The sequence below is a fragment of the Ornithorhynchus anatinus genome, chromosome 3 (assembly GCF_004115215.2).
Source record: "Ornithorhynchus anatinus isolate Pmale09 chromosome 3, mOrnAna1.pri.v4, whole genome shotgun sequence".
NCBI classification, from domain to species: domain Eukaryota; kingdom Metazoa; phylum Chordata; class Mammalia; order Monotremata; family Ornithorhynchidae; genus Ornithorhynchus; species Ornithorhynchus anatinus.
The window spans coordinates 7,307,309-7,334,160 of NC_041730.1; the positions used below are offsets into that span (position 1 = coordinate 7,307,309).

At 58.1% G+C, this 26,852-nt stretch overlaps 2 protein-coding genes across 4 annotated transcripts; both read left to right on the forward strand.

Annotated features, from left to right (window-relative positions):
* Positions 1–9,395: 9,395 nt before the first annotated feature.
* Positions 9,396–15,438, forward strand: MEN1 (menin 1). The gene is made up of 10 exons (XM_029061673.2): positions 9,396–9,438; positions 10,120–10,641; positions 12,628–12,836; positions 13,027–13,155; positions 13,353–13,393; positions 13,559–13,646; positions 13,796–13,932; positions 14,151–14,289; positions 14,405–14,569; positions 14,689–15,438. The coding sequence occupies exons 2-10, from the start codon at positions 10,197–10,199 to the stop codon at positions 15,130–15,132; spliced, it is 1,797 nt and encodes a 598-aa protein (XP_028917506.1). The 5' UTR covers positions 9,396–9,438; positions 10,120–10,196; the 3' UTR covers positions 15,133–15,438.
* Positions 15,439–15,722: 284 nt separating this feature from the next.
* On the forward strand, positions 15,723–26,136 carry MAP4K2 (mitogen-activated protein kinase kinase kinase kinase 2). Of its 3 annotated transcripts, XM_029061290.2 has the most exons (32): positions 15,723–15,892; positions 15,984–16,041; positions 16,174–16,264; positions 16,471–16,535; positions 16,755–16,810; positions 17,333–17,380; positions 17,509–17,551; positions 17,781–17,853; positions 17,940–18,071; positions 18,155–18,217; positions 18,707–18,788; positions 18,960–19,067; positions 19,453–19,531; positions 19,691–19,749; positions 20,018–20,061; positions 20,162–20,200; positions 20,449–20,482; positions 20,730–20,838; positions 21,251–21,339; positions 21,455–21,496; positions 21,618–21,702; positions 21,942–22,021; positions 22,229–22,289; positions 22,421–22,538; positions 23,355–23,413; positions 23,534–23,637; positions 23,778–23,955; positions 24,229–24,297; positions 24,386–24,472; positions 24,632–24,702; positions 25,290–25,345; positions 25,525–26,136. In XM_029061290.2, exons 1-32 carry the CDS (start codon positions 15,797–15,799, stop codon positions 25,610–25,612), a joined length of 2,466 nt encoding a protein of 821 aa, XP_028917123.1. In that variant the 5' UTR covers positions 15,723–15,796; the 3' UTR covers positions 25,613–26,136. The 3 variants fall into 3 exon arrangements, with proteins under 3 accessions (XP_028917123.1, XP_028917124.1, XP_028917125.1); XM_029061291.1 differs by lacking the exon at positions 20,162–20,200 and having other exon boundaries at positions 15,797–15,892; XM_029061292.1 differs by lacking the exons at positions 22,229–22,289; positions 24,632–24,702; positions 25,290–25,345; positions 25,525–26,136 and having other exon boundaries at positions 15,797–15,892; positions 23,355–23,409.
* Positions 26,137–26,852: the final 716 nt, after the last annotated feature.

Here is a 26,852-nt window from a genome sequence, read left to right on the forward strand (position 1 = left end):
CATAATTATTATTATTAAGTAGTATGATTGTGTGTGTGTGTGTGTGTGTGTGTGTGTGTGCGCGTGTGTGTCCCGGTGTCCACATCAGCTCCCAAGTGTTGATGGGGAAATCAATCCAACCTGCCCCAACCCCATTTTTTTTATGGTATTTGTTAAGTGCCTACTATGTGCCAGACACTGTACTAAGCACTGGTGTAACTACAAGTTTGAATACAGTCCATGTACCACATGGGGCTCCTATTCTTAATCCCCATTTTAGAGACGAGGGAACTGAGGCCCAGTGAAGTGACTTGCCCAAGGTCACACAGCAGACAAGTAGCAGAGCTGGGATTAGAATCCAGGTCCTTCTGACTCCCAGACCCGTGCTCTATCCAGTAGGCCACACTGCTTCCCGTCGGGCTTGGGGTCCTCCTCCTCTGTAACTGCCCCTTATGGCTTTCCAACCCAGACCCTCCAGGTGCTGCGGTATTTTTCCACTTCTTTTGTGGGGCGGCAGAGCCAGGGAGCCCCTCTCCCCGTCCCGCCCTGCCGCCCAGCTAGGGAGGAACAGGACTCTGATGCCAGACCCCCGCCCCCGAGGGGGCAGGGCAAAGCGGTCACACTGCTCTCACCAATCCCCTCCTTTCCTTCAAAAGGTTATTAAAAACCCATTTCTTCCACGAGGCCTTCCAGGATTAGCCCCTCCAAGAGGACAACCATCCCACTGCTCCCCCAGGCCTCCTGGGACCCAGGATAGGGATCTGATGCGTCGTGGACTGGAGGGGTCATCGAGTCAGACTTTGGGCTTGTCCAGAACATTCGGATCTGGGGTATAGCCCCCTCCCCTCTATGGCCACTATTCTGTCATGGGTTTGTACTGACTGACTGTCCTGGGAGTGCGTATTGGCGTTTTTTCACATCTTTATTGAGGCTTGAGGCTCCTGAACAGAGAAGCTTGTTCCGCTGGGCTCTCCCCCGGGGCCTGCTGTAGGAGTCGGCCCCTGTGTTTGACTAATTGATTGAAGAGGAGGTTGAAGGTGCTCCTTTGGGGCCTAAGCACTCAGTCAGTCACTCAGTTACTCATATTTATTGAGCGCTTACTGTGTGCAGAGCACTCTACTAAGCCCTTGGGAGAATACACTATAACAATACAACAGGTTCATTCCCTGCCCACAACGAGCTTGCGGTCTGGGGAGAGATAGACATTAATATACGTAAATAAAATGACGATATGGACATAAGTGCCGGGAGGCTGGGAGGGGGGATGAGCAAGTCAAGGCGACGCAGGAGGGACTGGGAGAAGAGGAAAAGAGGGCTCGGAGACCAACCTGCTGTCTATCAATCAATGATATTTATTGAGTGCAGAACATTGTACGACTCCCGGTTGGCATTCCTGGTTCCTAATAATAGTGGCATTTGTAAAGTGCTTATTATGTGCCTAATACTGTAGTAGGCACTGGTAAATAACAAGATAAGCAGATTGGACACCCAGGAGCCTTTCCAGACTGAGCCCTCCCTTTCCCTCCACCCCTCCTCCCCTCCCCATTCCCCTTATTCCCTCCCTCTGCTCTTCCCCCTTCCCCTCCCTACAGCACTTGTGCATATTTGTATATATTATTTATCACTCTTGTTTTATTAATGATGTGTCTATATCTATGATTGTATTTATCTTGATGGTATTGATGTCTGACTACTCATTTTGTTTTGTGGTCTGTCTCCCCCTTATAGACCATGAGCCCGTTGTCGGGCAGGGATTGTCTCTCTCTGTTGCCAAAGTGTACATTCCAAGCGCTTACTCCAGTGCTCTACACCTAGTAAGCGCTCAATAAATATGACTGACTGACTGAATGAATGAATGAACAGTCCCTATCCCACGTGAGGCCCCCAGTCAAAGAGAGGAGAACAGGTTTTGAATCCCCATTTTACAGCTGAGGAAGCTGAAGCAGAGAGAAGTGAGGTGGCTTGCCCAAGGTCGCATAGCAGACAAGTGACAGAGCTGCGATTTGAACCCAGATCCTCCTAGGCTCGGGCTCTTTCCACCAGGCCACGCTGCTCTTCCCCTTCTCCGTTCTTCTGTCTCCTTCCTCCTCCTCATTGTACCCCTATTTTGTTACCCCTCCCCCAGAATTTAATTTATTTTATGATCATTAAGTGCTTAATATGTGCCACGCCTTGTACTAAGCACTGGGGTAGATATAAATAAATTAGGTTGGACACCGCCCATGTCCCACATGGGACTCACAGTCTTAATCCCCAATTTGCAGGTGAGGAAACTGAGACCCAGAGAAGGTACCTGCGATCCAGAGAGGTGACTTGTCTAAGGTCACACAGCAGACAAGTGGAGGAGATGGAATTAGAACCCAGGAGCCTATGACTCCCAGGCCCGGGTTCTATCCGCTAGGCCACGCTGCTTCCCAGGGAGGGGGTGCAGAAGAGCCTCTGGGAGATGCCCTCCGGGAGATGGGTCACCTCAGGTCAGCCCCAGTCAACATTCCCTTTGTCTGTGGCTCCTCGTCCAACTCCAAGGACTCCTTGTTTCTTCTTTTTATCAGCAGTCCGGCCTTATTTGTGCCAGCTGGGACTCTCAGTCTCTCGGTTCTCGGCCTCCCTTCGTCCATCCCTCCCTCCCTCCGGCCTGCTCAGATCAGCCAAGGGCCTGAATTGGATCGGGTCCCCGCCCTCTGGGACCCGAATCGATAAGCGTCCAGAAGGGATCCCAGTGGATGAGTCCAACGCCTTCAACCTTGGCCTTATCCTCGACTCCTGTGCTCGCTGTCCGCACTCACATTTAGTCTGTAGTGAAATCCTGCCAGTTTTTCCTCCACCGCTTTTCCCGGCTCCCCTTCGTCCTCTCCACCCAGATGACCAACCCTGTGGTCCGGATGCGCTTAGGATCCCGGCTAGAGAAGCAGTGTGGCTTACTGGATAGAGCACGGGGGCTGGGAGGCAGAAGGACCTGGGTTTTAATCCCCGCTCCGCTACTTGTCTGCTGTGTGACCTTAGACAAGTCATCTCTTTGGACCGCAGTTACCTCATCTATCAAATGGGAATTAAGAGCGTGAGCCCCATGTGGGACAGGGATTCTGTCCAACCTGATTAATTTGTATCTACCCCAGTGCTTAGGATAGTGCTTGGCACACAGTAAGCACTTAACAAGTACCATAATTATTATTATTATTATCCGCAGTCTCTCCCTGTCACTGGTCTCCCTGTCTCTCCTCTCTCGAGCCTAAACTCCATTTCACTCGAGAAGCAGCGTGGCTCAGTGGAAAGAGCCCGGGCTTGGGAGTCAGAGGTCGTGGGTCCGAATCCTGCCTCCTCCACTTGTCAGCTGTGTGACTTTGGGTAAGTCACTTCACTTCTCGGTGCCTCAGTTACCTCATCTGTAAAATGGGGTTCAAGACTGTGAGCCCCAAGTGGGACAACCTAATAACCTTGTATCTATCCCAACGCTTAGAACAGTGCTTGCCACATAGTAAGCGCTTAACAAATACCCACATTATTATTATTATTATTTCACTGCCTGAGTCACTTTCTAAAATGTCCCTCTGCACACATCTCCACACTCCTCAAAAATTTCCAGTGGTTTCCCACCTCTCTCCACAGCAAACAGAAACTACAGAAACTCCTGACCACTAGCTTTAAGATACTTTAGCACAATGACTCTCTTCTTTCACTACACTCTAGCTAGCTAGGACTCTTTATTCCTCCCAAGTTTATCACCTCCCTGGACCTCATTCTTGATTCTCCCACCTCCCACCTCTTGCTCATGCTCTTCCTCCTTCTGGGTGCTCCCTCTTCCAGTCTGCAAATCCACCAAACCGCAGCTCCTCCTTTCTTCAAAGCCCTTCTGACAATCCACCTCCTCCATGAGACTGTAGACCAGAAGCTCCTCCTGTAAGCAGAGTGGCTTAGGGGTAGAGCACGGGCCTGGGAGTCAGAAGGACCTGGGTTCTAATCCTGGATCCGCCACTTGTCAGCTGTGTGACTTTGGGCAAGTCACTTCACTTTTCTGTGCCTCAGTTACCTCATCTGTAAAATGGGGATGAAGACCGTGAGCCCCATGAGGCACAACCTGATTACCTTGTAACCCCCCCAGCACTTAGAACGGTGCTTTGCACATTATAAGTGCTTAACAAATGCCATTATTATTATTATTATTATCCCCATTCTGCCACATGTCTGCTGTGTGACTTTGGGCAAGTCATTTCAGTTACCTCATGGTAAAATGGGGATGATGACTGTGAGCCCCATGGCAGACAGAGACTCATGTCCAATCTAATTTGCTTGTTTCCACCCCAATGCTTAGTACAGTGCCTGGCACATAGTAAGCTCCTAACACATAGCATGATTACTATCATTATTATTATTAGACTATAAGCTCCTTATGGGCAGGGTTTGGATTTACCAGTTCTATTATATTGTACTTTACGAAGCTCTTAGTATAGTACTTTGTTTACAGTAAATACCATTGATGATTGATTGATATTTTTCCCAATTAATTTTTCTTTTCCCCAGATCATCTCCTCTACCCTCACAGATTTCGCACTTCTAGCCACCGGTAACACTTCGGTACCTACCGATTTATACATTCTGGTATTAACACACTTGATTCTCCACATATCCGTAGGAGAAGCAGCAGGCTCAGTGGAAAGAGCCCGGGCTTGGGAGTCAGAGGTCATGGGTTCTAATCCTGGCTCTGCCGCTTGTCAGCTGTGTGACTTTGGGCAAGTCACTTAACTTCTCTGGGCCTCAGTTACCTCATCTGGAAAATGGCAATTAAGTCTGTGAGCCCCACATGGGACAACCTGATCACCTTGTATTCCTCCCCAGCACTTAGAACAGTGCTTTGTACACAGTAAGGGCTTAACAAATGTCATTATTATTATTATTCCCCTTATTTGTAAATCATTTTCTCTGTCTTCCCCATTGGCTCATAAGCTCCTTGAGGGCAGGGATGAGGTCTCTATTGTTTTGTACTTTCCCAAGCTCTTCATACAGTGCTCTGCACACAGTAGACGCTCAATAAATAATGAAAATGACTAATAATAATCATGGTATTTAAGTGCAACTCTTGTGCTAAGCACTGTACTAAGGGCTGGGGTAGATACAAGATGATTGGGTCCCACATGGGGCTCACAGTCTAAGTAGGAGGGAGACCAGGTGTCGAATCTCCATTTCCCGATGAGGAAACTGAGGCGCAGAGAAGTTAAACAAATTGCCCAAGGTCACACAGCAGGCAAGTGGCAAAACCAGGATTAAAACCCAGATCATCTGACTCCCAGGCCAATGCTGCTTCCACTAGGCCACGCTGCTTAACAATCAATAAATGCCATTGATTGATACTGAAAGGTCAATAACTTAGCCTAGTGCCCAGGACTCTGCACGCTAAGTAGCTGCTTGGTAAATGTGAGTGATTGATAAGTGATGAGGTGACAGCTGGAATGTCTGGGAATTCAATCAGTCATATTTATTGAGTGCTTACCCTAGTACAGAGCACTGTACTAAGCGCTTGGGAGAGTACAACAGAATTAGCAGATACAGTCCTGCCCCTAATGAGCTAACAATTTACAGAGGGAGACACAGTCATATGAATAAATGATGTATAATATATAATTTAAAGCTAGGTACGTGAGTGCTTGTGGGGTTGGGAGCGGGGCAAACATCGGATGCCCCAAGGTCACAGATCAAAATGCATAGATGACGCAGAAGGGAGAGGGAGCCGGGGAAAAGAGGGTTTGATCGGGGAAGGCCTCTTGGAGGAGATATAACCTTAATAATGCTTCGAAGGTAGAGAGAGTGGTTGGTCTGGTGTATATGGAAGGGGATGGGACTTCCAGGATAGGGGGAGGAGGTGGGAAAGGGGTTGGTGGTGAGATGGACGAAATCAGGACACAGGGAGTAAACTGGCGTCAGAGGAGCGGGGTGTGCGGGCTGGGCTGTAGTAGGAGGTGAGGTGAGGTAGGGTGGGGCGACCTGATCGAGCGTTTTAAATAATAATAATGGTATTTGTTAAGCGCTTACTATGTGCTGAGCACTGTTTTAAGCGCTGGGGTAGATACAAGGTAATCAGGTTGTCCCATGTGGGGCTCACAGTCTTCATCCCCATTTTACAGATGAGGTACCTGCAGCACAGAGAAGTGAAGTGACTTGCCCGAAGTCACACAGCTGGTAAGTGGTGAAGCCGGGATTAGAACCCATGACCTCTGACTCCCAAGCCCGGGCTCTTTCCACTGAGCCACACTGCTTCTCATAAAGCCGTTGGTAAGGAGTTTCAGTTTCATGCGGAGGTGGATGGGCAACCACTGGAGACGTGGACTGAACGTTTTGGTAGAAAAATGATCCGGGAGGCAGAGTGAAGAATGGATTGGAGTGAGGAGAGACAGGAGGCCGGGAGATCAGCAAGGAGGCAGATGCGGTAGCCGAGGTGGGATAGGATAAATCCTTGGATCAGTTTGGATGGAGAGGAAAGAGCAAATTTTAACCATGTCGTGAAGGTAGAACTGACAGGATTTGGTGACAGACCGAATATATGGGTGAAATGAGAGCGATGAGTCGAAGATAATGCCAAGGTTACGGGCTTATGAGACAGGGAGGATAGTGGTGTTGCTTATGGTGATGGGAAAGACAGGGGAGGACAGGGTTTGGGCGGGCAGATAAGGAGTTCAGTTTTGGACACGCTCAATTTGAGGTGTCGGCGGGACAGCCACGAAGATGTGTCTCGAAAGCAGGAGGAGATGAAAGATTGCAGGGAAGGGGAGAGGCCAGGGCTGGAGATGTAGATTTGGGAATCATCTGCATAGAAATTCATCAGGACATGAATGCTTCCCGGGCAAGGTGGGGCCTTGGTAGGGTAGGGCAGCCGGAAACAGGTCCAGTAGTAGCCGAAGCGTTTATACTATAGTGGAGATGAGGAAGATCTCTGTACCATCTGCTAGTGAGGGGCTTGTGTCTCCTCCATTGGAATGGGATCCCTCGAGGTGAGTAGAATCGATCAATCAGTGGTATTTATTGAGCGCTTACTGTGTGCGGATCACTGTTCTAAGCACTTGGGAGAGTACAATTCAAGAGAGTTGCTAGACGTATTCCGTGCCCACGAGGAGCTTAGAGTCTCGAATAGTAGTGGTAGAGGAAGAATTAGCCCTAGAAGTAATAATTGTAATTATGATGGCATTTGTTAAGCGCTTAATGTTTGCCAAGCACTGTTCTAAATGCTGGGGTAGATTCAAGGTATTAGGTTGTCCCAAGTTATGGCTCACAGTCTGTATGCCCATTTTACCGATGAGGTAACTGAGGCCCAGGGAAGTGAAGGGACTTGCCCACAGTCACATAGCTGACAAGTGCCGGAGTCGGGATTAGAAGCAGCATGGCTCAGTGGAAAGGGCCTGGGCTTAGGAGTCATAGGTCATGGGTTCTAATCCTGGCTCTGCCACCTGTCAGCTGTGTGACTTTGGGCAAGTCCCTTAACTTCTCAGCGCCTCAGTTACCTCATCTGTAAAATGGGGATCAAGACTGTGAGCCTCACGTGGGACAACCTGATTACCCTGTACCTACCCAGAGCTTAGAACAGTGCTCTGCACATAGTAAGTGCTTAACAAATACCAACATTATTATTATTATTATTAATAATAATAATAATAAAATCACAAACCGCATGATCTCTGTCACTTATGAACTTTTACCCATGCTTATGTGATTATTGAATTGTACATTCTGTTTTGTAATATTGTGTTTGTAAATATTTTTTATGTCTGTCACCCCCATTAGATTGAAAGCTCCTTGTTGCCAAGGAATGTGTCTCCTTGTTTTGTACTTCTCAACCTGGGAATTAGGGGGGAGGGGGGCTCAATAAATTCTATTCCTAGTCCTACTATTATTACGCATTTAGCACTAAGGTAGAGGCTAATCAGATCAAACTCATTCCATGTGCCATATGGGGCTCATTGTCAAAGGAGAAGGAGAACGGGAATTTAATCCCCATGTTCCAGATGAGAAAACTGAGGCCCATAGTTTAGTGACTTGCCCAAGTCCCCACTGCAGGGAAGTGGCAGATCTGAGAACCCTGGCCTCTATATGACAATGACTACTTCTATTACTTAGTTTCCCCATCTGTAAAATGGAGATTCACATTCACCTGTTCTCCTTCCTAGTTAGACTGTGAGCCCCATGTGGGATGGGGATTGTGTCCAATTTGATTATCCTGCACCTAGTATAGTCCTTATCACATAGGAAGTGCTTAATAATGATAATAATAATAATGAGGGCATTTGTTAAGCACTTACTATGTGTCAAACACTGTTCTAAACACTTGTCAGCTGTGTGACTTTGGGCAAGTCACTTCTCTGGGCCTCAGTTCCCTCATCTGCAAAATGGGGATGAAGACTGTGAGCCCCATGTGGGACAACCTGATCATCTTGTATTCTCCCCAGCACTTAGAACAGTGCTTTGCACATAATAAGCGCTTAACAAATGCATCATCAATGTCAGTGGAAAGTGCCCGGGCTTGAGAGTCAGCGGTCGTGGGATCGAATCCCGGTTCCGCCGCTTGCCAGCTGTGTGGTTTTGGGCAAGCCACTTGACTTCTCTGGGCCTCAGTGACCTCCTCTGCAAAATGGGGATAAAGCCTGGGCGCCCCACTGGGGCCGACCTGATGACTTTGGATCTCCCCCAGCGCTAAGAACCGTGTTTGATGTTGGTATTTGTTAAGCGCTTACTATGTGCCGAGCACTGTTCTAAGCGCTGGGGTAGACATAGGGGAATCAGGTTGTCCCACGTGGGGCTCCCAGTCTTAATCCCCATTTTACAGATGAGGGAACTGAGGCACAGAGAAGTTAAGTGACTTGCCCACAGTCACACAGCCGACAAGTGGCAGAGCTGGGATTCGAACTCATGAGCCCTGACTCCAAAGCCTGTGCTCTTTCCACTGAGCCACGCTGTGTGTGTTTGGCACATGGGGAAGCAGCGTGGCTCAGTGGAAAGAGCCCGGGCTTGGGAGTCAGAGGTCATGGGTTCTAAACCCGCCTCTGCCGCTTGTCAGCTGGGTGACCCTGGGCAAGTCACTTACTTCTCTGTGCCTCGGGCACCTCATCTATAAAGTGGGGATGAAGACTGTGCGCCCCACGTGGGACAAACTGATCACCCTGCATCACCCCCAGCGCTTAGAACAGTGCACATAGTAAGCGCTTAATAAATGCCATCATTATGGTGATGATTATCAGGGCGAAGGCCTTGGGGACTTCGCCTCAGCAAGAGGAGGCCACAAGGGCCTCCAATTTACTCTGGGCCACGTTTCCCAGAAGGCCCCGCGCGCGGGTGGGCCTTAAAAACTACGAGTCCCGTCAGGCCTTGCGTGCGGGCAGGCGGTGTCCCGTCCTCCGTTTCCCAGGAGGCACCGCGGGAGGGCGGACTACATTTCCCAGAATGCCCCGAGGGCGGCCCGTGGGCTGCCAGGCCCGGGAGGTGAGGCTCGGGTGGAGGTCGAGGCGGTGGCCGGTCGGGTTGGGCTGAGAACCCGTCGCCGGGCAGGGATCGTCTCTGCCTCTCGTCCAGTTGTACATTCCCAGCGCTTAGTGCAGGGCTCTGCACGTAGTGAGCGCTCAGGAAATAGTACTCTGTAGCTCCCGCAGCGCTTAGAGCGGTGCTCTGCCCATAGTAAGCGCCTAACGAGTACCGGTATTATTCATTCATTCAATAGTATTTATTGAGGGGAGCACTGGACCGAGCGCTTGGAATGCACAAATCGGTAACAGATAGAGACGGTCCCTGCCCTTTGACGGGAATATTATTATTAAGTGCCATTGAATGGTTTGGGGGTGGGGAGGCTGCAGGGTGCGGGTCGGGGTTGGGAGGCGAGCATGCAAGCGAGCGAGCATGCAAGCGAGGGAGCATGCAAGCGAGCGAGCATGCAAGCGAGGGAGCATGCAAGCGAGCGAGCATGCAAGCGAGGGAGCATGCAAGCGAGCGAGCATGCAAGCAAGGGAGCATGCAAGCGAGCGAGCATGCAAGCAAGGGAGCATGCAAGCGAGCGAGCATGCAAGCAAGGGAGCATGCAAGCGAGCGAGCATGCAACATGCAAGCAAGGGAGCATGCACGCGAGCATGCAAGCGAGCAAGCGCGCGCGGGTCTTTTGTCTGTCTTCAGCAGCGGTGCACGGGGTGAGAGCGCCCCGCCCCGCCTCCGGGCCCGTCCCCCCGGCCCGTCCCTCCCCTCCGGCCGCCATGGGGCTGAAGGCCGCCCAGAAGAGCCTCTTCCCCCTGCGCTCCATCGACGACGTGGTGCGGCTCTTCGCCGCCGAGCTCAACCGGGAGGAGCCGGACCTGGTGCTCCTGTCCCTGGTGCTGGGCTTCGTGGAGCACTTCTTGGCCGTCAACCGGGTCATCCCCACCAACGTCCCCGAGCTCAGCTTCCAGCCCAGCCCCGCCCCCGACCCGCCGGGCGGCCTCACCTACTTCCCCGTGGCCGACCTCTCCATCATCGCCGCCCTCTACGCCCGCTTCACCGCCCAGATCCGGGGCGCCGTGGACCTGTCCCTCTACCCCCGCGAAGGCGGCGTGTCCAGCCGGGAGCTGGTCAAGAAGGTGTCCGACGTCATCTGGAACAGCCTCAGCCGCTCCTACTTCAAGGACCGGGCCCACATCCAGTCGCTCTTCAGCTTCATCACAGGTTTGGGGGCTCCTCTCCCACCCCGGGGGCGGAGACAACCTCCTCGCCTCCCTGGGAGCCCCTGGGGTGGGGGAGAAGCGATAAGATTCTTGGCAGCCGTGCGACTGTGGACGAGTCACTTCGCTTCTCGGTGCCTCGGTTCCCTCATCTGTAAAATGGGGATGAAGACTGGGAGACAACCTGAATTCCCCTGTATCTCCCCCAGCGCTTAGAACAGTGCTCTGCACATAGTAAGCGCTTAAATACCAACGTCATTATTATTAACAGTGCTCTGCACATAGTAAGCGCTTAACAGATGCCATCGTTATCAAGAATAATTAAACGTAGCAGCAATCGGTAATGATGGTATTAAGCGCTTACGCCGCGCCAGGCGCTCTTCTAATAATAATAATGTTGGTATTAAGCGCTTACTACGTGCTCGCTGGGGTAGATACAGGGGAATGAGGTGGTCCCACGTGACTCTTCATCCCCATTTTACAGATGAGGGAACTGAGGCACAGAGAAGTGAAGTGGCTTGCCCACAGTCACACAGCTGACAAGGGGCAGAGTCGGAATTTGAACCCATGACCTCTGACTCCCGGGCTCTGTCCACTGAGCCACTGCTTCTCTATAATGTTGGGATTAGTTAAGCACTTATTATGTGCAGAGCACTGTTCTAAGCACTGGGGTAGATACAGGGTAATAAGGTTGTCCCACATGAGGCTCACAGTTAATCCCCATTTGATAGATGAGGTAACCGAGGCACAGAGAAGTTAAGTGACTTGCCCACAGTCATACAGCTGACAAGTGGCAGAGCAGGGATTCGAACCCATGACCTCTGACTCCCAAGTCCGGGCGCTTTCCACTGAGCCACGCTGTTTCTTTAATAATAATGTTGGTATTTGTAAAGCGCTTATTATGTGCAGAGCAAAGTGCTGGGGTAGGTACGAGCCAGCTTGGACACGGTCCGTGTCCCCCCCGGGGCTCACAGCATTAATCCCCCCTTTACAGAGGAGGTAACAGGCACAGAGCAGTGCACCGACTTGCCTAAGGTCACGCAGTCGACAGGTGGTGGAGCGGGATTAGAACCCAGGTCCTCTGACTCCCAGGCCCGCGCTCTGTCCGCCAGGCCACGCTGATTCTCTGAAGAGCCCCCCCCCCCCCCCCCAGTAACCCCTAGAGGGGAGCTATTGAACCCTACCTCCCCCTTCCCAGGGCCAGGGGCCGTGCAAGACTGGACCCGGGTCCGATTCGCACCAGGCTCCATTACCTTTCATTCATTCATTCAATAGTATTTATTGAGCGCTTACTATGGGCAGAGCACTGTACTAAGCACTTGGAATGGACAAATGGGCAACAGATATAGACAGTCCCTGCCCATTGACGGGCTCACAGTCTAATTGGGGGAGACAGACAAAAACAATAGCAATAAATAGAATCAAAGGGATAGACATCTCATTAAAACTCTAGCAGTAAATAGAATCAAGGTGATGTACATCTCAATGACAAAATAAATAGGGTAATAAAAATATATACAATTGAGCGGACGAGCACCTTCCCCCAGCCCCCCCAACACCTCCCATCTTCTCGGGCTCCGGCCAGGTCCGCTTTCCTGGGCCCTCTCCCCAGAGTTACTAATAATGTTGGTATCTGTTAAGCGCTTACTAGGTGCCCAGCACTGTTCTAAGCGCTGGGGTAGATACAGGGTAATCAGCTTGTCCCACGTGAGGCTCACAGTCTTAATCCCCATTTTACAGATGAGGGAACTGGGGCACGGAGAAGTAAAGTGACTTGCCCACAGTCACACAGCTGACAAGTGGCAGAGCCGGGATTCGAACCCATGACCTCTGACTCCCAAGCCCGGGCTCTTTCCACTGAGCCACGCTGAGTTCCCCGTTACCGATTCATCACTGCTCAGGGTCGCTGCCCTCCCCCCCCGCCCTTTCTCGGGCCCTCCCGAGCTGGCCTGGCCCTCACACAGGCCACCCATTTGCCTTCCCCACCCAGGCACCAAGCTAGACAGCTCAGGGGTGGCCTTTGCGGTGGTGGGGGCCTGCCAGGCCCTGGGGCTCTGGGACGTCCACCTGGCTCTGTCCGAGGACCACGCCTGGGTCGTCTTCGGGCCCGACGGAGAGCAGACGGCCGAGGTCACGTGGCACGGGAAGGGCAACGAGGACCGCAGGGGGCAGACGGTCAACGCCGGTGTAGCCGAGCGGGTAACGGACGTCGTCACCGTTTATCGGGCTGCTGTTCTGGGGGAACCCGCGGGGGACGGAGAGGACCCGACCCTGCCCTCCTGGAGCTCCCTGTTCCAACAAGCAAGGGCAGGGGGTGCGGGGAGCCGGGCTGGGAGGCGGAGTGGGGGCTGGGGGATGTGCTCTGATCCCAGCCCCGGCTCCTCCCCAGAGCTGGCTGTATCTGAAAGGCTCCTACCTGCGCTGCGACCGGAAGATGGAGGTGGCTTTCATGGTGTGCGCCATCAACCCCTCCATTGACCTGCACACCGACTCTCTGGAGCTGCTGCAGCTGCAGCAAGTGAGACCCTCCCCCCCAGGATCTCTGACCTTGTCCATCTCCCTCCCAAAACCCCCAGAGCGAACGCACCCTGGCGCTCCCAGCTCCGTCCCTGGCCGCTTCCCCGCCTCCTCTCACTTTCCCGAGGCCGCGGGAGAGCTCCCCAGCCCCGGGCGGCTCTTCTGACTCCCCGCCTTGCCCGTCCCTTGTCTCCTCAGAAGCTGCTGTGGCTCCTGTATGACCTGGGCCACCTGGAAAGGTGGGTGTGTGAAGAGATCACTGACTGGAAGGGGCGAAGCCCACGGGCGACCTGCTGGGATCCCGGGGTGGGGGTGGGAGGAGGGGGACGCTGGGGTCAGACTGGGGCAGCGCTTCCCGGAGGGGAGCTAGAGCCCCAGTGACCGGCCCAGTGGCTCTTCTCCAGATACCCGATGGCCCTGGGCAACCTAGCGGACCTGGAGGAATTGGAGCCAACCCCGGACCGCCCCGACCCGCTTACCATCTACCATAAGGTGGGGCCTGGGGGAGGGCAGTGAGCACCGGGGATGGGGCGTGGGGAGCCGAATCGAACCCCCCTCCCCGCCCTCCGGGGTGGACGAAGGGCAGGGAGCTCTGGGGATGGGACCCCGCTGGCTCCCTGAAGCTGAACTGTCGTCACCAGGGCATCGCGTCGGCGAAGACCTACTATCGAGACGAGCACATCTACCCCTACATGTACCTGGCCGGTTATCACTGCCGCAACCGCAACGTGCGGGAGGCCCTGCAGGCCTGGGCCGACACCGCCACCGTCATCCAAGAGTGAGGTTCCCCCCGGCTCCCTCCCTCTCTTCAGCACCCCCAGGGGCAGCACCCACCCCCCACTCTCCTTCCTTGGCCCTCTCCAGCGGCTCTAGGTCGCCCACTGTCCCGTCCTCTCCCTGAAGCCAGGTGGCCAACTGCCGAGGGCGCGGGGGGTGGGCGGGGGGAGCCCGGGAGAAGAGGACGTGCCCATCCGTCCTCTCCCGGGGCTCGCTCAGTTACAACTACTGCCGGGAGGATGAGGAGATCTACAAGGAGTTCTTCGAGGTGGCCAACGACGTGGTGCCGAACCTACTGAAGGAGGCGGCCAGCCTGCTGGAAGCCAGTGAGGAGCGGGGCGGAGGGGAGCGCCCCCAGGTACGGGAAGGCGCGGCCCCCTCGGCCCCCCCGTGAGGATGAGGGTGCGGGAGGCCCCCGGGCATGTGAGGGGGAGGGGAAGACCTCCACCCCGCTGATGCTTCCCCTCCCCCAGGGCTCCCCTGTGCCCAGCTCAGCCCTGCAAGACCCCGAGTGCTTCGCCCACCTGCTGCGCTTCTATGACGGAATCTGCAAGTGGGAGGAGGGCAGCCCCACGCCGGTGCTGCACGTGGGCTGGGCCACCTTCCTCGTCCAGTCCCTGGGCCGCTTCGAGGGGCAGGTGAGCGGCCGGCCGGAGGGGCGGGAGCCTCGAGGAAAGGCTCCGACGGCGGGGGGGCGGGAGAGGGGGTCCTGGGCCGAGTGAGATGCCCCCGGCCCGTCCGCTCTCCCGCCCCCCAGGTCCGGCAGAAGGTTCACATAGTGAGCCGGGAGGCGGAGGCCACGGAAACGGAGGAGCCGTGGGGAGAGGAGGCCCGGGAGGGGCGCAGGAGGGGGCCGAGGCGGGAGTCGAAGCCCGAAGAGCCGCCGCCCCCCAAGAAGCCGGCCCCAGACAAGGCGGGCAGCCGGCGTCCGGGGGTGGCTCCCGGCCCGCCGCGGGGGCCCGAGGGCCCGGCTCCGCCCCCCGCGCCCCCGGCCTCCCCGCCCCCCGAGGGCCCCGTCCTCACCTTCCAGAGCGAGAAGATGAAGGGCATGAAGGAGCTGCTGGTGGCCACCAAGATCAACTCCAGCGCCATCAAACTGCAGCTCACGGCCCAGTCCCAGGTGCAGATGAAGAAGCAGAAGGTGTCTGCCCCCAGTGACTACACCCTGTCCTTCCTCAAGCGGCAGCGCAAGGGCCTCTGAGCCCGGGGAGGGGGTGTTGTGTGTCTGTGTGTGTCTGTGTGTGTATAGAAGGGGGATGACAACTAGAACCCCCAGCCCCCCCCCGTCTCCCCTTCCCCCATTTTCCCTCCCTCCACCCCGTTCTCATCAAACCTCCCCTCAGAACAGATTTCCCACCCACCATGGTGGAGGAGAGATTTCCTAGGGGACACCCGCACCTCGAGGGGTGGAGCCAAGGGCATCATCAATAAGCCCTCCAGTCTGATTTGTACATAGGTTTATTTTTAAAACTCCACGGCGTTGAATACATTTTTTTTTCTTAAAAAAGCGAGTCTTCAGGCCTGGTTTCTTTGGGGCGGGTGGGAAGGGGGGGGACGGGGGGGGGGGCGGGCGGGTTCCTGAGAGGGAGGGTGCGCGTGAGCGCCCCCGGGTGGCGGCGAGGCGGCGCTGCGCGGGCCCGTGGGCGGCCCCGCCAGCGCCCCCTGCCGACGGACGGCGGCCGCCCCCTGCTGCCGGCCGGGCGCCGCGGGGAATCCCCGCGACCACGCCCCCTAGCGGCCCCGCCCCGCCCCGCCCCCTGCCCGCCTGCCCGCCCGCCGCCGCTGCGGGCTCCGGAGCTGCCCGGTTTCCCCCCACCCTACCCCTCTCGCTCCGTCCCTGCCCGCCCTCCCGCGCTGCCGGGGCCATGTCGCTGCTCCGGGACGTGTCGCTGCAGGATCCCCGGGAGCGCTTCGAGCTGCTGCAGCGGGTGGGAGCCGGCACCTACGGAGACGTGTACAAGGTGCGGGGGACGAGGGTCGGTCCCCCCGGGCGGGGGCGGGGGGAGCGGGTCCCTCGCCCGGCTTGACCGGTCTCCGCCCTCCCCCCCGCAGGCCCGGGACACGGACACGTCTGAACTGGCCGCGGTGAAGATAGTCAAACTGGATCCAGGTGAAGCCCCGGAGGGGCAGGGCAGGGCGCCGGGGCCCGGGCGGGGGAGGGGAGGGGGATGGTGGTCCATCGCCCCCCAGCCCCGGGACTGACCACCGCTTTCCTCCCCCCCCCCCCGCAACCCTCCCCCAGGAGATGACATCAGCGCCCTCCAGCAGGAGATCACCATCCTCAGGGAATGCAGACACCCCAACGTCGTCGCCTACATAGGCAGCTACCTCAGGTGGAGGCCCTGCCCTTCCCCGGGCCAAGCCGGGCAGTGGGCTGAGGTGCCACCAGGGCACCCAGCTCAGAGTCGGCTGCATTTCGCCACCGGGCAGAGCCACCATTTTGGGACCTTCGTGGGTGGGAGGGTTTGCAGGCCCATGGCGGGGGGAGGGAGTCACCCCCAGCTGGGGCCAACGACCCCTTTCCCCCCTTTCCTCTCAGGGGGGACCGGTTATGGATCTGCATGGAGTTCTGCGGAGGGGGCTCTCTGCAGGAGGTTTATCAGGGTGAGATCCGGGCTTCGGCCCCCAGACCCCCCAGGGACCTGCTCTCCGGCCCCCAGCTCCCACCCTCCCCCGAGACCCCAGCGTCCCGCCACATTTGGGGGCTGCCTTCAACGCCGGAGGGGAGGGGGACGGCTTCCCAAAGCCCGCGCCTCAGTTTCCCTTCCCGAAGGGGGCCTGAACCGGCCGCAGGCCCCGGCCTGAATCCGCATCCCCTTTCAGCCACGGGACCCCTGGAGGAGAAGCAGATCGCCTACGTGTGCCGGGAGGCCCTGAAGGTGGGTGGGCTCCCTGTTCTGTCGATCTCTATCGAAGGTCCCCCTATCCCCCCATCCCCCGGTCTCCCCGCACACATCCCCTGCCCGATGTCCATCCGTTCCCCAAACTCTTCCCTTCTTCCTGCCTGCCTGCCCAGTTTTTACCTGGGGAGGTGGACTGAGGGATGCTGAGGAGATGGAGTGGACAGGCAGACGGACAAGCTGTCCTGGGCCCGGGGTGGGGGGGAGAGGCCCCGGGGGACGGTGGGGGGCACGGTGTGCCGCGAGGGGAGGGCCCCTATGATCCCCTGTTGCCGGAAGCTGCTCGCTTCCCCCTTGGCTCAGCCACTTCCTGTCTGAGGGTGGGGAAGGGAGGAAGCAGTTTGGGTGGGGAGGAGCCCCCCACTGGGCCCCCTCCTAACCCCTTCCACCCCTCAGGTCCTGAAGAATGGGTCCCCGGCCCAGGGTCGGGAGGCGGGGGGTGAGGGGCGTGCAACGTGGGGGCCTGGGGAGGCCGATTTGGTAGTCTTCTCTCCCTCCCAGGGCCTGCAGCACCTTCACTCTCAGGGGAAGATACACAGAGACATCAAGGTGAGGCAGGGGGAACCAGGAAGGAATGGGATCTGGAGGAAGGGCAGGGCCTGAAATGAGAGTCTCACTACTTTCTCCTCCCTTCCACTTCCCGTTCCTCTCTTTTCCTTCCCTCCCTGTCCCTCCAGGGAGCCAACCTTCTCCTCACCCTCCACGGAGATGTCAAGTTGGGTCAGTGCTCGAGAAGGAACGGGGAGGCGGGGCCGAAGCTGGGGGAAAACCAGGGCCGGTGGAAGGCAGAGAGCTGGCGGGGTGGGGGTGGGGGGCGGTCCTGGTTGGTGCCCGGGAGGACTCAGGGTCCCAGGGAGTTGGGCGCGGAGGGGGCCCTGGCGGCTGAGGTGGGGAGAAGGCAGCCGGAGGTCCGGCCCCACATCTGCCGCTCACCCTCGTCTATTCCCAGCGGACTTCGGGGTGGCGGGGGAGCTCACGGCGTCCGTGGCCAAGAGGAGATCGTTCATCGGCACCCCGTACTGGTGAGGGGGAGGTCTGGGGATGGGTAGCCGGGGAGGGAGGGCCCCTGGACCCTTCGGGTGGGTGACGCCCTCCGCCCCACCCCTAGGATGGCGCCCGAGGTGGCGGCGGTGGAGAGGAAAGGCGGCTACAACGAACTGTGTGACGTCTGGGCGCTGGGGATCACTGCCATCGAGCTGGGGGAGCTGCAGCCCCCCCTCTTCCACCTTCACCCCATGAGGTCAGTGCCGGCCTGACCCCTGACCCTCCAACCCCCGGCACTGCCCCCCCCCCGGCCCTCTGACTTTCCGAATCTCCCCGCAGGGCCTTGATGCTTATGTCCAAGAGCGGCTTCCAGCCGCCCAAGCTGCGGGACAAAGCCCACTGGTGAGCGTTTGTTCGGAATTGGTTAAATTTGCTCCCTTCTGGGGGCGGGGAGGAGGAGGAGAGCGTTCGTGACGCTTGGGGATGATGGTGGTGGTATTCCAACGCCTACTGTGTGCCAGACGCTGTTCTAAGCACTGGAGCGCGGTGGGCTGTTGCTGGGAAAGGCTGCCCTCTGCTGGGTCGGCCCACCTGCCCCGCTCGTGGCCGGGGAGCGGGTGCAGAGAGCTCCAGCGTCCTGGAGGGGTGGGCCCTGGCCTTCCCGACCTCGACCCCAGAGAGAGGGGGCGACACGAGTGCCCGCCCCCCTCGCCCTAGATGGCTTTGGGGGGAGGGCAGTCGAAGCACCAGGAGAAGTCGGAGGGGAGACACCTGGGGGACGGACCTTCGGGTCGATGCCCGGGTCCGTCGAGGGTGGACCGGAAGGGCCGGTGAGCGGAGAAGGGGGCCGGGGGCCCACGCCTGACCCGCGGGGTGGGCCTCGTCCCCCAGGTCCCAGGACTTCCACCAGTTCCTCAAGCTCGCCCTCACCAAGAACCCTAAGAAGAGACCCACCGCGGAGAAGCTACTGCAGGTGGGGGAGGTGGCCGCCGGCTCGACGGGGAGGTGGGAGAGGGACTGTTTGTAGGGGGTGGCTGACCTTTGGGGGGTGCCGGGAAGGCTGGGGGAGGGCTGAGGGAACGGTTTAATGGGCGAGGCCGGGATGGACGCTGAGCGCCCCTTCTCTCCCTCCCCCGCCCCCCAGCACCCTTTCACCATCCAGGCCCTCCCCCGCACCCTCCTCACTCAGCTTCTGGACAAGGTCAATGACCCCCACCTGGGGGTCCCCTCCTCCGATGACTGTGACCTGGAGGTAACGGGGGCGAGGGGCTGCCCGCGGGGGTCGTTCCAGGTGGGGAGAGGAGATGGAAATGGGACTCGGGCTGGTCCTAGAGGGGAGGGGGGAGCTCGGGCGGGGCCTCGTCGGGGAGGCAAGCTGGGGGTGAGGCTTGGCCCAGTCCCGGCTGGGGAGAGGAACCAGGGGTGAGGGCCCAACTGGTCCTGATCAGGGAGGAGATTTGGGGTCAGAGGAGAGGGGGCTCACTTCGGCCCTGGGCGGGGAGAGGAGTTGGAGTTCGGGGAGATGCTTGGGTCCGTTTGTGGCTGGGGAGGGGGATGAGGAGCCGGGGGCTCGCCTCGGGTCCTGGTTGGGGAAGTGAGGTGGGGCGAATCCTGGCCGGACCCTCCTCTTCTTCCAGACATACGACGTGTTTCCTGATACCATCTACTCCCGGGGACAGCACAGCCAGGCAGAGAGGACCCCCTCGGAGATCCAGTGTGAGACACCTTTTGGAGCGGGGTGGCCGGGGGGAGGGGGCTGAGGGAGGGAGAGGGAGGCGGGGCTCAGCGCTCCACACTGCCGGCACCACCTCACCCCCACCACCCTTTCTGTTCCTCTTCCTCCTCTTCCTCACTTGGCTCCCGCCGGGACTCCAGTTCACCAGGTGAAGTTTGGCACTCCACGCAGGAAGGAAACCGAGCCTCTCAGTGAGCCAGTAAGGAGGGCCCCGGGGTGGGGATGGCGGTGGGGGGCTCACCCCGGGTCAGCTCGGAGTGGGGAGTGGGAGCGGTGGGAACTGGGGCAGGATGCCCTGGTTTTGGGGCAGGAGCCACTCACCATGACCCCGTTTCTCCCCCTTCCCCTCCGCCCCTCGGTCCCCCAGGTCCCAAGGGAGGGTGACCTCTGGGAAGAGCTGCAGTGCCGCCTGCCTGGGAAGAGGCAGCCGGACACGGTGACTAATAATTTCCTTCCTCTCTCCCCAGTGGGAAGAGGAGTGGACGCTGTTGGGGAAGGAAGAACTGACTGGGTGAGTTTGGGACGAGGACGGGGGTGAAGAGGTCGGGGCGGGCGGAGGGAGGTGGGGGGGGTGGCCGACCTCTGACCCCGCCATCTGTGTCCCATGTCAGGAGCTTGTTACAATCTGTTCAGGAAGCCCTGGAGGAAAGGTGAGGCAGGAGAGTGGACAGGGCGGGAAGGGCATGTCACTGTTTATTGTTATATTGTATTCTCCCAAGTGCTTATTGCGGCGTTCCGACACGGTGAGCGCTCAGTTAATATGAGATCAAATGAACGTTATGTTGTTCCCTTATTGTACTCTCGCAAATGCTCAGTACCGTGCCCTGCACACAGTAAGTGCTCAATAAGTATGATTGAGTGAACGAGGCTTCATCCACGTCCCTTCTCTTCCCCACAGGAGTCTGACCATGAAGCCTGCTCTGGAGCTACAGGTGGAGCTGAGGGGGTGGGGAGGAGGGTTGGGGAGCGGTAGCCCAGTCTTCCTCAGCTTGGGAAACTGAGGTCTCCGGTTGCTGGATGGGGAGAAGGATCCGGGGTGGGGAGAGCCGGGCTCCGCGGCGGAGGGCCCGGGCCGGGAGCGCTGAGAGGACGGTGCCCAGGGCACCGTGGGGGGGGGGGGGGGGGCCGGGGGGCCGGAATGCTGAGCTGCATTAATGACCTCTCGGGTTTTCTTCTTAGTCCCTAATCTCCCCCGAGGATGGGATGGCAACCGTCAAACGGTCCCCGTTCCAGGGGACAGGACGCTCGGAACCTTCCGACTCTGTCGCCACCAGCCTCTTCTCCACAGGTAGGGAAACTGACCCTGGCACTGACTGCTGCCAACTTATTCGGGGGTAAGAAGTGGCAGGGGGAGGGTAGGAGAGGAGGAGGGCGCAGAGAGGGAAGGAGGGAGGGGCCCAGAAGGGGAGATGTGAGGGAGGGAAGGGGGAGGAAAGAGACTGGGGAAGAGGGAAAGACAGAAAGGAGACAGCCAGACTGACCCAGGGAAGGGATGGTCTCCCCCAGAAGCAGCCATGGGGAGGGTGGTGAGGGGCAAAAAAATCAGGGCTGGTTGGCTGGGATGTGATCGTGTACCAAGGGAGAATGTTTTGGGGAGAGGAGGTGAGGTTCTGAGGATGTGGCGGGAATCAGTCAATCATCCATCAGTCCTATTAGAGGAGACAGACGTTAGTAGAAATGTGGGCCCATGTGCCCAACAGGACTCCAGGACCTGTCTCTACCTCCTTCGGAAACCTCCCCGGTGCTGTCTACCGAGTGGGCCACCATGAGACGGAAAGAGGACACCGAGGTGCGTGAGCGAGGGGCGCGGGACTTGGTGGGGACTGGAGATCCGTGGTCGGAGCTGGGGCCGGGAGAGCCGCCCACCGTGATTCTCACGCCGTCCGTCCCCCTTTTTCTCGTAGAGATCCTCTTGCCACGGCCTCCCCCCAACACCCAAAGTTCACGTGAGTGTCCTTTCCTCCCTTCCTGCCGCCCCACAACTGCCTCAGTTCCATAACTGCCAGATGACTTCCCACTCTGCCCACCTGCCCCATCTGCACCCTTTGTCTTTCTGCCCTCCCCCAGATGGGCGCCTGCTTCTCCAAAGTCTTCAACGGCTGCCCCCTCAAGATCCACGCCGCCGTCACCTGGATTCACCCCGTCACGCGTGGTAGGGGCAGGCGTGGACAGGCCAACCTCTCTTGGGGACACGAGGGGCTGCTCCAACCCCCCTTGGGCGGGAGCGGTGCCGGTGGGAGGGGTCTGGGAGGGTTGAGCCTAACCCTGGGCGTATCGTGGGGTGTCGCTTGCCCTGGGGTCACTGTGGGAGGGAGGAAGAGCGGCGCACATGGTGGCGGTTGGCTGATCTGTGGGCGGAACGGACCGGGGGCTTCTCACCCCTCCCTCCAGATCAGTTCCTGGTGGTGGGGGCCGAGGAGGGCATTTACACACTGAATTTGCATGAACTGCACGAAGACACACTGGAGAAGGTGAGAAGGGAAGGGTCCCAGGAGCTGACGACTGCCATCTTTTTCCCGAAGATTTACCCCCTTCCTCCCGAGAGCCCATCGCCTCCTCTCGGAATGGATTGGGAGAGCTCACGGCAGGGGGGCGGGGGGAGGCTCGTGGCAGGGAAGCGGAAGGCCTGACTCTGGGATTGGGGGGCGCGGGGGGGGTGGGGGGTGTCTGTCCTGCAGCTGATTGCACATCGCTGCTCCTGGCTCTACTGCATCAACAACGTCCTGCTGTCTCTGTCAGGTGCGGGGCCTTGGGTGGAAATCAGCGGTGCGGGGAGGGCAGTGGGGAGGGGAGCGGAGTGGTGATGGGCAGGGAGGAAGGGACAACCCCCCGATCGTCTGACCTGGCTTCCCTCCCCGCTTGGTTCTCAGGGAAGTCGTCCCACGTCTGGGCTCACGACCTCCTGGGGCTGTTTGAACAGCGGCGTCAGCAGAGGCAGGTCCCCCTCTCCATCCCTACCAACAGGCTCACCCAGCGCATCATCCCCAGGTGTGGCGGCCGGGGGTGGTGTGGGGGTGAGGCGGGGAGGCCAGGGCAGGTGTGGGGTGAGGAGGGGGAGATGGGAGGGCAGGACTCTGGGCGGTAAGGAACCAGAGGGGAGGACCCGAGCTGGGGATGAGGATTCCAGCATGGACACCGGCCGGCCGATGCCCTACTCACCCCGCCAGGGTATTTCATTCAGTCGTATTTATTGAGCGCTTACTGTGTGCAGAGCACCGTCCTGAGCCCTTAAAAGGAGACACGTAGTCGGCGGGACATGGTACGGCCTGGTAGCGGTAGCCCAGGAGTCACCGGATCTGGGTCTTAATACCAGCACCTACTTGCTATGTGACCTTGGGCCAGTCACTTCACTTCTCCGGGCCTCAGTTTCCTCATCTGTCAAGTGGGGACGAAATACCTGTTCTTCCTTCTCCTAAGACCGTGAGCCCCACGCGGATCAGGGACTGTGTCCCAGCTGACTGTATTGTGGCTGCACCAGTGCTTACTAGAGAGTCAACATTTAACAAATTCCACAAATACGGTTAATTATTACTTTTAATAAGATGACTTCGTGGGTACAGATCTGGCCCAGGGGCGACCCTGACTGGTTGCAGGGTGGACCCAGGGGCCAAACTGAGCCCTCCAGGGCTGACCTGGATCCAGACAACCCTGCGGGGATGGAGGTGGGGTAGGGATCGAGGAGGGAGTCACCGGGCAGAAGGCCACATGGGTTTCCCCTGCATTCTTTCCCGCATTGGCCAAACCCTTGCTCTCAGCCTCTCCCTCCCCCGGTCCAGCGCTGACCCACTTCCTCCTTCTCCGCAGGCGGTTTGCGCTGTCCAACAAGATCGCGGACACCAAAGGCTGTCTCATGTGCCGAGTGGGTAGGGACCAGGGATGCTGGGGGAGGAGGGCCTCGGGTGGCGCGGGGGGGGGGGGACGTCGAGGGGAGGGGTGAGCTCCCCTCAGGGGGAGCTCACACCACGTCCCTCCTCCTCTTTTAGTCCGGAACCCTTACACGGAGAACACCTTCCTGCTGGCCGCCCTACCCTCCAGCCTGCTGCTGCTGCAGTGGTACGAGCCGCTGCAGAAGTTCATGCTTCTCAAGGTGTGGGGGCCAGGGTACGGGGGAGGCCAAGGGGCGAGGTGGGTAGGGTCCAGGAGGGCTTCAGGGGGGGCGGGAGGGGACCGCCCAGCCCAGCTCAGCATGGGCTATAGCCAGGTGAAATACATCTCCTTCCCTCCCAGCACTTTCCCACCAACTTGCCCACCCCTTTGGGGTTACTAGAGCTGTTGGTCCTGGAGGGAGAGGAGCTGCCCCAGGTGTGTGTTGGGGCAACTGGCCCTGGGCGACCTGGCCTGGAGCTCCACTTCCACATCGTCCCCTTGGAGGGTGGCCCGACCCCCAGCAACCCCATTCCCCCAGGTGAGCGGGGACGTCGCACCCCGGGACGGAGGGGAGGATCCCGGGATGTGGGAAGGGAGTCGGTTGGGAGGGGTGGGCCAACTGCATTCTAGGAAGAAAGTAAGTCCATATGAGGGCAGGACGCTTACCTTCTGGGAAAGGAGTGGAGCCTAGGGTGTTTGACGGATGGAGTCGGGCGAATCTGGAGGCGCTGGACGGCGGCCTGGCCGAGTTCTGGAGGGACGAGAAGAGGGCTGTCAGCTGACCGGGCCTTTCTCCTTTCTCCGGCCATAGAGGGGACTCCCGGCTTGGCCCAGCAGGTGATCCAGATGGACAGGGACACGGTCCTCGTGAGCTTTGAACGTGAGTGAGTGCTGCCCTGGGGAGGACCGGCCTCTGCGGGGGGCTCTTTGTTCCCTCGGCTGGAACCGACCCTGTCCTTTCTCCGTAGGCTGCGTGAGAATAGTCAACTTGCAAGGGAACCCTACGGGAGCCTTGGCCCCCGAGCTGACCTTTGACTTCCCCATTGAGACTGTGGGTGAGTGAAAGGCCAGCATTCACACTTCTAGAGGCCCGGATTTGCTCCCGGAGGCCCCGCTGGCGAGGGAGGCCCAAGGGGTGGGTCTGGAGGCCCGACTGGAGGGAAGCTCCCTGTTCCTTGGGCCCCACTTGATTTTGCTTCTCTCCTCGCCCGCAGTGTGCCTTCAGGACAGCGTTCTGGCTTTCTGGAGGCACGGCATGCAGGGCCGGAGCCTGGAGGCCAATGAGGTGAGGGCTGGCTAGCTGGGGGACTGGAGCGGGGCTGGTTCGGGTCACATCCGAACCTCACAACTGGCTTCCTGCAGTGCAATTGGCCCGGTCGCTGCTTCCGCTCTCGCGAATAAGGATTGAGGGGTTTGGAGTCTTAACAGTGCTCTGCCCTCAGTGAGCACCCAAATACCCTCGATTGAATGTTTGGAGGGGAAAGGCCAAGTATCTGTGCAGAGATGGTGCCCTCGAGACAGGGAGGAACAGACTCTTTTGGGGGAGAGATGACCTCTGAGGGATGGGGGGGTCAGGGACGTCCTCTCTGGCTCTCTCGTGAAGCAGCGTGGCATAATGGAGAGAGCCCGGGCTTGGGAGTAGGAGGTCGTAGGTTCTAATCCCGGCTCTGCCACTGATCAGCTGTGTGACTTTGCGCAACTCACTTAACTTCTCTAGGCCTCAGTTACCTCCTCTGTAAAATTGGGATGAAGACTGTGAGCCCGTGGGACGTGATTACCTTGTATCTTCCCCAGGGCTTAGAACAGTGCTCAGCACATAGTACGCTTAACAAATGCCATTATTATTATTATTATCCTGGTTTTCACCCTTAGGTGACTCAGGAGATCACGGATAAGACCAGGGTGTTCCAGGTGTTGGGAGCCCACAAGTAAGAGCAATCTCCTTCTACTTCACGACCGCCCAGTCTCTGCCCACTCCCCTTCTCCAGCTTCTCTCCTTCCCACCGGACTCTCCCCCCCCCCCCCAGCTCTCTCCCTCTGTTCCCTCCCAGTGGGGGCTCCCCCAATGACACCCCACTCATCGACCTCTTTCCCTCCACCCCGCCAGAGACATCATCCTTCAGAGCCTCCCTACTGACAACCCTGGGGCTCACAGCAACCTGTACATCCTCACGGGCCACCAGAGCAGTTACTGAGCCTCGGCCGGCCCAACACTCCTGGATCCCGGGGGTTCTGGGGCCGGTGCGGCCCCTCCAGATGGTGCCTTATCTGCAGGGTCTCCCTGAGCAAGGCGAGGCTCCGTGGTCCCTGCGGGGACACGTATTCCTGAGAAGGGTTTTGGGGTGGTGGGTAGGAGGGGGTTCCCCTCAGCCCACCGGGCCTCTGCAATAACTGGACCAGACCGAGCTGCTGTGACTTTTCCCTGGCCTGCTGAATGCTCTCCCGCCTCTCCCTCGGTGCTCACCGGTCCCTTGAGCACAAGCCGGTCCTCCTGAAGACTGGGAGTGGCGGCAGAACTGGGCCCGCTGACCGCTACTTAGCCTAGGTGGGCGCCCCCCCCCCCCCGCCTCCTGCTCCCTTGAGCCAGAGGACCTGAGAATGCTCTTCTCCCAGCTTCTTCCTTCTCCTCCCAAACCTGGAAGCTGTCCTGCCTGGGTCCCAGGGGAATGTGGTATTTATGAGAGATTATGTTGATATTAAAGCGTGTTGGTTTTTCTTCCTTTGGTTCCTGCTGTTGCTTGGGAGGTGGGAGTGGGGGCTGAGTTAGGGCAAGCAGAAATGATCACGATTACCATTATACCCTCGAAGCTCTAAAGAATACGACATTTGCTACCCCGCAAGAGAGGTTTCCCTGCCGGATCTACCCCGGGAGTGAACGTGAACCTGCTTAAGACTTAACGTGTTTGTTTTTTCCATATTTAATTTTCATCTTCCTTGAGGGTTCTGTTGCCAATCCCCTTCCTCTGAGATGATGGGCCTTTGGACGGGGGCGTGGGTGTCCCACTCATGTGCTTTTTCTCAGTGCTTTCCCAGTAGGTGCTATCTTGTAGCTACCTCCGCTAAATACTGTCCTTGGGACACAGTAAATGCTTAATAAATACCACAATCAATATGATTTTCCCTACAAGGATAGGACACAGTGACCCTAGGGTCTCCGGTCAGGAACAACGGACAAGCCCCCAGTCTTGAGCCTTCAGGTCCGAGAACCTGCACGGAGGAAGCGATTTGAGCGCGGATGGCTGGCACAGGGTCGCTCGGATTCTCTCGTCCTTGCCGGTTGTGTTTCCAGGGTGTCGCGGGCGGGCAGGCGAGCGGCGTTTTGTACAGGTCCCACTATAGGTTGGAGGACCCGCAGCACGGTGCCAATCCCGTGCCATAGCCTCGAGGCCCGGTGGGCAGTTGCCTCGATGGAGGTCAGTCGAGAGAGAAGTTAAG

What these genes read in the sequence shown, in the direction of transcription:
- MEN1 (XM_029061673.2), top strand. Translation starts at nt 10,197, where the DNA reads ATGGGGCTGAAGGCCGCCCAGAAGAGCCTCTTCCCCCTGCGCTCCATC. An exon ending in CGCTTACCATCTACCATAAG is followed by an intron (nt 13,647 to 13,795) that starts GTGGGGCCTGGG and finishes TGTCGTCACCAG; the next exon opens with GGCATCGCGTCGGCGAAGAC. An exon ending in TGGGCCGCTTCGAGGGGCAG is followed by an intron (nt 14,570 to 14,688) that starts GTGAGCGGCCGG and finishes CCCGCCCCCCAG; the next exon opens with GTCCGGCAGAAGGTTCACAT.
- MAP4K2 (XM_029061290.2), top strand. Translation starts at nt 15,797, where the DNA reads ATGTCGCTGCTCCGGGACGTGTCGCTGCAGGATCCCCGGGAGCGCTTC. An exon ending in GGGAAGGAAGAACTGACTGG is followed by an intron (nt 20,062 to 20,161) that starts GTGAGTTTGGGA and finishes GTCCCATGTCAG; the next exon opens with GAGCTTGTTACAATCTGTTC. An exon ending in CTGTCTCATGTGCCGAGTGG is followed by an intron (nt 23,414 to 23,533) that starts GTAGGGACCAGG and finishes CTCCTCTTTTAG; the next exon opens with TCCGGAACCCTTACACGGAG.